The following is a 9,845-nucleotide window of genomic DNA, read 5'->3' as shown; positions in this document are numbered from 1 at the left end:
CGTGGGAAAAGGTCTTGTGGTCAGACGAGCCCAACACTGCCCATCCCCCAGTCACCACCAGCCCCACTGCCATGCACGGTGGCACAATCCTGTTATGGACGCTCTCTTCTGCAGGGACTTGGAAGCGCGATCAGGATAGAGGGGAGAATGGAAGGTGCAAAGTGCAGGCGAATCCCTGAGGAAAACCTGAGGGGGCAGCAGCGCAGTACAGGGGGGGTGGGGCAGCAGCGCAGTACAGGGGGGGTGGGGCAGCAGCGCAGTACAGGGGGGGTGGGGCAGCAGCGCAGTACAGGGGGGGTGGGGCAGCAGCGCAGTACAGGGGGGGTGGGGCAGCAGCGCAGTACAGGGGGGGTGGGGCAGCAGCGCAGTACAGGGGGGGGTGGGCGGCAGCGCAGTACAGGGGGGGGTGGGGCGGCAGCGCAGTACAGGGGGGGTGGGCCGGCAGCGCAGTACAGGGGGGTGGGGCGGCAGCGCAGTACAGTGGGGGTGGCAGCAGCGCAGTACAGTGGGGGGGCAGCAGCGCAGTACAAGGGGGGGCAGCAGCGCAGTACAAGGGGGGGCAGCAGCGCAGTACAAGGGGGGGCAGCAGCGCAGTACAAGGGGGGGGCAGCAGCGCAGTACAGTGGGGGGGCAGCAGCGCAATACAGTGGGGGGGCAGCAGCGCAGTACAGTGGGGGGGCAGCAGCGCAGTACAGTGGGGGGGCAGCAGCGCAGTACAAGGGGGGGCAGCAGCGGCAGTACAAGGGGGGGCTGCAGCGCAGTACAAGGGGGGCAGCAGCGCAGTACAAGGGGGGGCAGCAGCGCAGTACAAGGGGGGGCAGCAGCGCAGTACAAGGGGGGGCAGCAGCGCAGTACAGTGGGGGGGCAGCAGCGCAGTACAAGGGGGGGGGGGCAGCAGCGCAGTACAGTGGGGGCAGCCAGCGCAGTACAGTGGGGGGGCAGCAGCGCAGTACAGTGGGGGGGCAGCAGCGCAGTACAGTGGGGGGCAGCAGCGCAGTACAGTGGGGGGCAGCAGCGCAGTACAGTGGGGGGCAGCAGCGCAGTACAGTGGGGGGCAGCAGCGCAGTACAGTGGGGGGGGCAGCAGCGCAGTACAGTGGGGGGGGCAGCAGCGCAGTACAGTGGGGGGGGCAGCAGCGCAGTACAGTGGGGGGGGCAGCAGCACAGTACAGTGGGGGGGGCAGCAGCACAGTACAGTGGGGGGGGGGGGGGCAGCAGCGCAGTACAGGGGGTGGGGCAGCGGCGCAGTACAGGGGGGGGCAGCGGCGCAGTACAGGGGGTGGGCAGCGGCGCAGTACAGGGGGGGCAGCGGCGCAGTACAGGGGGGGCAGCGGCGCAGTACAGGGGGGGCAGCGGCGCAGTACAGGGGGGGCAGCGGCGCAATACAGGGGGGGCAGCGGCGCAATACAGGGGGGGCAGCAGCGCAATACAGGGGGGCAGCAGCGCAGTACAGGGGGGGCAGCAGCGCAGTACAGGGGGGGGGGGCAGCAGCGCAGTACAGGGGGGGGGGCAGCAGCGCCGTACAAGGGGGGGGGCAGCAGCGCCGTACAAGGGGGGGCAGCAGCGCCGTACAAGGGGGGGGGGGGGCAGCAGCGCCGTACAAGGGGGGGGGGCAGCAGCGCCGTACAAGGGGGGGGGGGGCAGCAGCGCCGTACAAGGGGGGGGGCAGCAGCGCCGTACAAGGGGAGGGGCAGCAGCGCCGTACAAGGGGAGGGGCAGCAGCGCCGTACAGGGGGGGGCAGCAGCGCCGTACAAGGGGGGGGGGGGGGGGGCAGCAGCACCGTACAAGGGGGGGGGGGGCAGCAGCACCGTACAAGGGGGGGGGGCAGCAGCGCCGTACAGGGGGGGGGCAGCAGCGCCGTACAAGGGGGGGGGGGGGCAGCAGCGCAGTACAGGGGGGGGGGGCAGCAGCGCAGTACAAGGGGGGGGCAGCAGCGGCAGTACAAGGGGGGGGGCAGCAGCGCAGTACAAGGGGGGGGCAGCAGCGCAGTACAAGGGGGGGGCAGCAGCGCAGTACAAGGGGGGGACAGCAGCGCAGTACAAGGGAGGGGGGGACAGCAGCACAGTACAAGGGGAGGGGGCAGCAGCACAGTACAAGGGTAGGGGGGCAGCAGCACAGTACAAGGGTAGGGGGGGCAGCAGCACAGTACAAGGGGAGGGGGGCAGCAGCACAGTACAAGGGGAGGGGGGCAGCAGCACAGTACAAGGGAGGGGGCAGCAGCACAGTACAAGGGGAGGGGGCAGCAGCACAGTACAAGGGGAGGGGGGGCAGCAGCACAGTACAAGGGGAGGGGGCAGCAGCACAGTACAAGGGGAGGGGGGCAGCAGCACAGTACAAGGGGGAGGGGGCAGCAGCACAGTACAAGGGGAGGGGGCAGCAGCACAGTACAAGGGAGGGGGCAGCAGCACAGTACAAGGGGAGGGGGGCAGCAGCACAGTACAAGGGGAGGGGGGCAGCAGCACAGTACAAGGGGAGGGGGGCAGCAGCACAGTACAAGGGGAGGGGGGCAGCAGCACAGTACAAGGGGAGGGGGGCAGCAGCACAGTACAAGGGAGGGGGGCAGCAGCACAGTACAAGGGGAGGGGGGGCAGCAGCACAGTACAAGGAGAGAGGGGGGGAGGGGCAGCAGCACAGTACAAGGGGAGGGGGGCAGCAGCACAGTACAAGGGGAGGGGGGCAGCAGCACAGTACAAGGGAGGGGGGCAGCAGCACAGTACAAGGGGGGGGCAGCAGCACAGTACAAGGGGGGGGCAGCAGCACAGTACAAGGGGGGGGGGGCAGCAGCACAGTACAAGGGGGGGGGCAGCAGCACAGTACAAGGGGGGGGGGCAGCAGCACAGTACAAGGGGGGGGCAGCAGCACTGTACAAGGGGGGGGGCAGCAGCACAGTACAAGGGGGGGGCAGCAGCACAGTACAAGGGGGGGGCAGCAGCACAGTACAAGGGGGGGGCAGCAGCACAGTACAAGGGGGGGGCAGCAGCACAGTACAAGGGGGGGGCAGCAGCACAGTACAAGGGGGGGGCAGCAGCACAGTACAAGGGGGGGGCAGCAGCACAGTACAAGGGGGGGGCAGCAGCACAGTACAAGGGGGGGGCAGCAGCACAGTACAAGGGGGGGGGCAGCAGCACAGTACAAGGGGGGGGCAGCAGCACAGTACAAGGGGGGGGCAGACAGAGCACAGTACAAGGGGGGGGGCAGCAGCACAGTACAAGGGGGGGGGGCAGCAGCACAGTACAAGGGGGGGGGGCAGCAGCACAGTACAAGGGGGGGGGGCAGCAGCACAGTACAAGGGGGGGGGCAGCAGCACAGTACAAGGGGGGGGGCAGCAGCACAGTACAAGGGGGGGGGGCAGCAGCACAGTACAAGTCGGGGGCAGCAGCACAGTACAAGGGGGGGGGGCAGCAGCGCAGTACAAGGGGGGCAGAGGGGGGGGGGACTACAAGGGGGGCAGAGGGGGGGGACTTACAAGGGGGGGCGGAGGGGGGGGACTTACAAGGGGGGCGGAGGGGGGGGGACTTACATGGGGTCATCCTCGGGCTCCCAGCCCTCCAGCTCTTTGAGGCAGAAGAAGCACTGAGCCACGTCCGGGCTGTTCTCCGTGGGGAGGTGGATAAAGCCGGCAGCAGCCATCTGTGACCAGGGCGAGAGGTCAGGGCATGGGCATCACATTCCCCCCATACCACTCACCTGCCCCCCCCAGATACATTTCCTCCTCCCCCCCAACACCCAGATGCAGCCCCCCCCGTGTCTCCCCTCCCCAGATGCAGCCCCCCCCCCCCCGTGTCTCCCCTTCCCAGATGCAGCCCCCCCGTGTCTCCCCTCCCAGATTCAGCCCCCCCCCGTGTCTCGTCTCCCCAGATGCAGCCCCCCCCGTGTCTCGTCTCCCCAGATGCAGCCCCCCCCCCCCGTGCCTCTCGTCTCCCCAGATGCAGCCCCCCCGTGCCTCTCCCCACCCCAGATGCAGCCCCCCCGTGCCTCTCCCCACCCCAGATGCAGCCCCCCCGTGTCTCCCCTCCCCAGATGCAGCCCCCCCGTGTCTCCCCTCCCCAGATGCAGCCCCCCCGTGTCTCCCCTCCCCAGATGCAGCCCCCCCGTGTCTCCCTCCCCAGATGCAGCCCCCCCGTGTCTCCCCTCCCCAGATGCAGCCCCCCCCCCTCTGTCTCCCCTCCCCAGATGCAGCCCCCCCCCTGTCTCCCCTCCCCAGATGCAGCCCCCCCTCTGTCTCCCCTCCCCAGATGCAGCCCACCCCCCCCTCTGTCTCCCCTCCCCAGATGCAGCCCCCCCCTGTCTCCCCTCCCCAGATGCAGCCCCCCCTGTCTCCCCTCCCCAGATGCAGCCCCCCCTGTGTCTCCCCTCCCCAGATGCAGCCCCCCCTGTGTCTCCCCTCCCCAGATGCAGCCCCCCCTGTGTCTCCCCTCCCCAGATGCAGCCCCCCCCCCTCTGTCTCCCCTCCCCAGATGCAGCCCCCCCTGTGTCTCCCCTCCCCAGATGCAGCCCCCCCTGTGTCTCCCCTCCCCAGATGCAGCCCCCCCTGTGTCTCCCCTCCCCAGATGCAGCCCCCCCTGTGTCTCCCCCTCCCCAGATGCAGCCCACCCTGTGTCTCCCCTCCCCAGATGCAGCCCACCCTGTCGTCGTCGTCCCCCCTCTCACCCGCTGCGGGGTGCAGGCGCAGCCCTCGGTGAAGGGCCAGTTGCTGTAGGTCCGGACCGGGTGTCCAGCAGGTAGAGCCGCCACTCATCGGGCAGCGCGGGCTCCCCTTCCCGGGGCGGCAGTAACGCGTGCGGGAGAGACAACCTCAGCATGGCGGCAGCATTCAAACCAGCCGTTACCCTGACGTCACAGACAGGGGCACCAGGGGAAGGGGGCGGGACTACAGCTCCCGGCGTCCTGTGCGACAGAGAACTACAACTCCCGGCGTCCTCTGCCAAGAGAACTACAGCTCCCGCCGTCCCCTGCGAAAGAGAACCACAACTCCCGTCGTCCCCTGCGCGAGAAAACCACCACAACTCCCAGCGTCCTCTGCGCGTGAGAACCACAACTCCCGGCGTCCTCTGCCACAGAGAACTGCAACTCCCGGCGTCCTGTGCGAAAGAGAACCACAACTCCCGACATCCCCTGCAACACAGAGCTACAGCTCCCAGCATCCTCTTTTCCTAGCGGCCCCGCCCTCACACCCCCATGCGATGGTATTGGGGAGGGCACAGTACCACTGCTTTTATTTATGGTGCCACTTTCTTTTGTATAGAATAAAGAAATATTAAAACATACTTATATATGTAGTAAAGTATAACTGACCCCAGCTTCCCCCCGTGTTTATACTATCTGTACACCGTGTTTATACTATCTGTACACCGTGTTTATACTATCTGTACACCGTGTTTATACTATCTGTACACCGTGTTTATACTATCTGTACACCGTGCGCATGCTGTCAGGCCTGTCACATTAGGCTGCGCTTATAGTGTGGGCGACGCCACCGTCGCGTCAAAACAAATGCATTGTCGCCGTCGGCGCTTATAGTGCACGCGGCGGCGACGGAGCTACTGATGTTTGATTTTCTCGGCGACGGTCTCCCCTTGCGGCCAAACGGGAGCTTCTCTGTCCCTCTGCCTCCCCCTTTTCTGACGTCACTGCCCTTGTAGCCAACGACGTGGCCTAAATTTGAAATGCAGCTTTCGCAACGGCGACGGGTGACGTAATTGGTCGCGTCGCCCGGCACTATAAGCGCAGCCGTAGGAGCCGCAGACACAAGCCCATGTGGAATGGCTCGGCGTGGGAGGCATTAGATCTGCGCTACATGGGATAAATATCATAATCTATCTATATCTATAAAACTGAAAACGTATGTTTGCGTTGGCTCTGGGCAATCAGATTGGTCCGTCGGTCTGTCAGTCCGCCTCTGGCCAATCTGATTGGTCCGTCGGCCCGCCCCCCGCACAGCTCTCATTGGCCTGCGTGGTTCGCTGACCACACCTACCCCACTGCCACACAGAAAATAACCTCAGTGCAGATTCATCCCCTACGGATTACTCACCACCTGAGATAACGTGCGCTGGCAAGAGCCACCCTGCCCCACCAACACCACTGCCGGCTCCCCCCCCCCCATCACCCACAGCTCACCTCCCCATCACCCGCAGCTCACCTCCCCGCTGGCCCCCCCCCCCATCACGCCCCCCTCACCCGCAGCTCACCTCCCCGCCGGCTCCCCCCCCCCATCACCCCCCCTCACCCGCAGCTCTCACCACCTGCGGGCCCCGTTCTCTCGCCGGGGAGGGGGGGGGGTGGAAGGAGCACACGCCGCTTCTCCTCGCCACCCACGGGCCCCGTTCTCTCTCCCCCCTCAGCGGGGACCGCCGGGGGGGAACACGCGCCGGGAACAGCGGGGGGAGAAATACACGCAGGGGACAGGGGGGGGAGAAACACCGCCAGGGGTGGGGGTGGATACAAGCACAGGGGACAGGGGGGGGTAACCGATCGCCTGGGAGCCTCCAGCCTTCCCTCGCGCGCGCCTCCAGGCTTCCCTCGCGCGCGCCTCCAGGCTTCCCCCACACGTGCCTCCTGCCCAATGCCGCCATTCTCGGCCACTCCCCCCCCCCCTTCCCAACCTGGGACAGAGTGGAAGCGCCAACCAAGCTTAGGCTGCTTGCGCCTCCTGTCTCAGCCCGGCAGTCTCGCGCCCCCCCTCCCCCCAGCTGCCAACTTCACACCCGCTCAAGGTAATTCACCCACCAACTGTTTCCCCTCACCCACTGTCTCCCTCCACCCACTCACCCACACACTGTCTCCCCCACCCAGTCAGTCACCCACCCACCCAGTCAGTCAGTAAAGTCAGTCAGTATCCCACCCACCCAGTCAGTCATTATCCCACCCAGTCAGTCAGTATCCCACCCAGTCAGTCAGTATCCCACCCACCCAGTCAGTCAGTATCCCACCCACCCAGTCAGTCAGTATCCCCACCCAGTCAGTCAGTATCCCACCCAGTCAGTCAGTATCCCACCCAGTCAGTCAGTATCCCACCCAGTCAGTCAGTAACCCACCCAGTCAGTCAGTCAGTCAGTCAGTAACCCACCGAGACAGTCAGTAGCCCACAGTCAGTCAGTAACCCAACCACCCACCCACCCAGTCAGTAAAATTCAGTAACCAACCCACCCAGTCAGTAAAACATTCACACCCCCACCCAACAATTATTAGGTATTCACATCCCGGGCAACGCCGGGTCTCTCAGCTAGTAATGTGATATTTTACTCTGCAGATATTCCACCCCCCTATAATGAGACAGGAGGCAGATCATGGCCACCCCATTAATCATTGATTAAAGTCAGGAAGGGCAGAGCTGTGTACACACGGAGAGCCAGGCTCCGAGCGCACTGCCGCACACTCACTCGCACAAACACAACAATGGCGAATAATTTCCAGCAGTGACCTTGGCACGGCAGGGAGGGCTCGCGGGAATAAGAACACAATCAGTGACTAGCCAAGGCAGCAGGGGGAGCTGTAGGGAGAGGGGCAGTGGGAAAGGACACAGCAGGGGGAGCTGCTGGGAGAGGGGCAGTGGGAAGGGACACAGGGAGAGGGGCAGTGGGAAAGGACACAGCAGGGGGAGCTGCTGGGAGAGGGGCAGTGGGAAGGGACACAGGGAGAGGGGCAGTGGGAAGGGACACAGGGAGAGGGGCAGTGGGACAGGACACAGCAGGGGGAGCTGACGGGAGAGGGGCAGTGGGAAGGGACACAGGGAGAGGGGCAGTGGGACAGGACACAGCAGGGGGAGCTGCTGGGAGAGGGGCAGTGGGAAGGGACACAGGGAGAGGGGCAGTGGGAAAGGACACAGCAGGGGGAGCTGCTGGGAGAGGGGCAGTGGGAAGGGACACAGGGAGAGGGGCAGTGGGACAGGACACAGCAGGGGGAGCTGCTGGGAGAGGGGAGTGGGAAAGGACACAGCAGGGGGGACACGGGGAGAGGGGCAGTGGGAAAGGACTGTGACGGTGAAGGGGTACCCTAATACCTAATAAAGATATTATGCCCGGCTGAGTGCCCCTGTGCCATATTGGGGAATCGTAGATTGTCAGCTCTGCAACCCAGTAATGGCATGAAAACTGTAATTGCAACGTAAATGTATGTGTGTCTCCCACCAGGTATAAGGTGATTTAGAAATGTATAAAGGTATTTCTGTGGCAGTATTTCCCCGTAACCGCGCAAAGGAAAAAATGGTTTTAAAACCCAGTAGCTAGCAGCAAAGCAGGTGGCGTTTTGCTAACTTTCGCTAGGAAGCTCCTAGCGCGCTGAGATTTGCTGTGAGCACTGTTCGGGTAAAAATCAGGAAATATCATATTGCACAATTTTTCTGGAATTATATAAAAATGTATGAATTAATGTACCCCTATTTTAATTGTAACAACATGTTAGGCATATTGGGGTTTTCCTTTGAAGCGCCAGAGACAGAGGGAACGCTTCATTTGTAAGTACTGTCATTTAGAAACGCATGGCAGGAAACTCCTGCAAGGTAACGGGGCATAATCAGCCCGGGACTTCTAAAGCGTCCCGCTGGTTCGATGCCAGGATGTCTGGAAAAAGTCCGTAGTTTAAAGGCTCCCACTCACCAGAGTGTTAAGTGGGGAGGGGTAATTCAAATTTCCCCATCTTAGTAATGTCCGGGCAAATGGGCCAGATGTCCGGCCAGGTCAGACAAAATGTCGCCAGGTAAGGGGGCCGGGGTCTGGTACGCTAAGCGGCAAAGGTGCGAGGTTCGCGCATGCCCGTAGCAAACTAAGAAGCCCCTCTGCCAGGTCTTGCAAAGTATTGGCAACTCTGGGATAGGTGGGGAATATTATTCCCACGGAGTGGATTGGCTGCACGGGTTAAGGGTAGGACTGTTTAGTGTATAAGAAACCCGGCAGCCCATCGGGAACCAGTTCCATCTATGATTCATCATGTAACAAGAGTCCTCTAAGCTTCATTCTAAGACTTTACACCATCGTAGACAAAGTCAAGAGTTCGTAAGAACTAAGGGTTCCAGATCCAATACCACAGCGGCAGAACGAAGGGAGCAGCTCCGGCGGAGTAACAGCGGTTGCGAGAGGCGCCACTGACCAAAGACTGTTTCTAGCTCTGTTAGCGCACAACTCCCGCTCCTGGGAAATTGCGCCTGGAGACTTTATTTCCAAAGATTTCGTTTGGAAACAAGATTTTTCGTTTGCCCCCGTCCCAGTAAGTGTATTTTTTAGTGTAATTGTAAATTAATGTGTGTGTGTGTTCATTCTGTAAATAAATCACAATTTATTTTATCTCTTCGCTTTGCTCAATCAAACGATCCGGGTATTAAAGTGTTAAAAGTTCTGCTATCCCGTGACAAGCAGGGGGGGCGCGGGGAGGGGGGCAGTGGGACAGGACACCGCAGGGGGGACACTGGGAGGGGGGCAGTGGGACAGGATGCAGCAGGGGGGACGCGGGGAGAGGGGCAGTGGGACAGGACGCAGCAGGGGGGACACTGGGAGGGGGGCAGTGGGACAGGACACAGCAGGGGGAGACGCGTTCTGTCGTGTCCACGCGGGGCTCGTGTCCCTGTCGTGTCCTCGCGGGGCTCGTGTCCCTGTCGTGTCCTCGCGGAGCTCGTGTCGCTGTCGTATCCTCGCGGAGCTCGTGTCGCTGTCGTGTCCTCGCGGAGCTCGTGTCCCTGTCGTGTCCTCGCGGAGCTCGTGTCCCTGTCGTGTCCTCGCGGAGCTCGTGTCCCTGACGTGTCCTTGCGGGGCTCGTGTCCTCGCGGAGCTTGTGTCCCTGCCGTGTCCTTGCAGGGCTCGTGTCCTCGCGGAGCTCGTGTCGCTGTCGTGTCCTCGCGGAGCTCGTGTCGC

At 63.4% G+C, this 9,845-nt stretch overlaps 2 protein-coding genes across 3 annotated transcripts in view; both read right to left on the bottom strand.

The window, feature by feature from the left end:
• BIRC5 (baculoviral IAP repeat containing 5) overlaps positions 1–5,314 on the bottom strand; it is a 6,125-nt gene extending 811 nt beyond the window's left edge. Inside the window, 3 exon segments of the mRNA XM_075580012.1 lie at positions 3,521–3,630; positions 4,651–4,706; positions 4,709–5,314. Coding sequence (XP_075436127.1) covers positions 3,521–3,630; positions 4,651–4,706; positions 4,709–5,144 — 602 coding nt within the window. The 5' untranslated portion in view covers positions 5,145–5,314.
• A 3,939-nt stretch (positions 5,315–9,253) lies between these two features.
• AFMID (arylformamidase) overlaps positions 9,254–9,845 on the bottom strand; it is a 22,816-nt gene continuing 22,224 nt past the window's right edge. For both annotated transcript variants that reach the window (XM_075580009.1, XM_075580011.1), the window contains exon 11: positions 9,254–9,845. This exon is cut by the window's right edge and continues 368 nt beyond it. The gene's annotated coding sequence lies outside the window, so the exon portion shown is untranslated.

Source organism: Ascaphus truei, chromosome 22 (genome assembly GCF_040206685.1).
Source record: "Ascaphus truei isolate aAscTru1 chromosome 22, aAscTru1.hap1, whole genome shotgun sequence".
NCBI lineage: Eukaryota > Metazoa > Chordata > Amphibia > Anura > Ascaphidae > Ascaphus > Ascaphus truei.
This window is presented reverse-complemented; position numbering and strand designations above follow the sequence as displayed.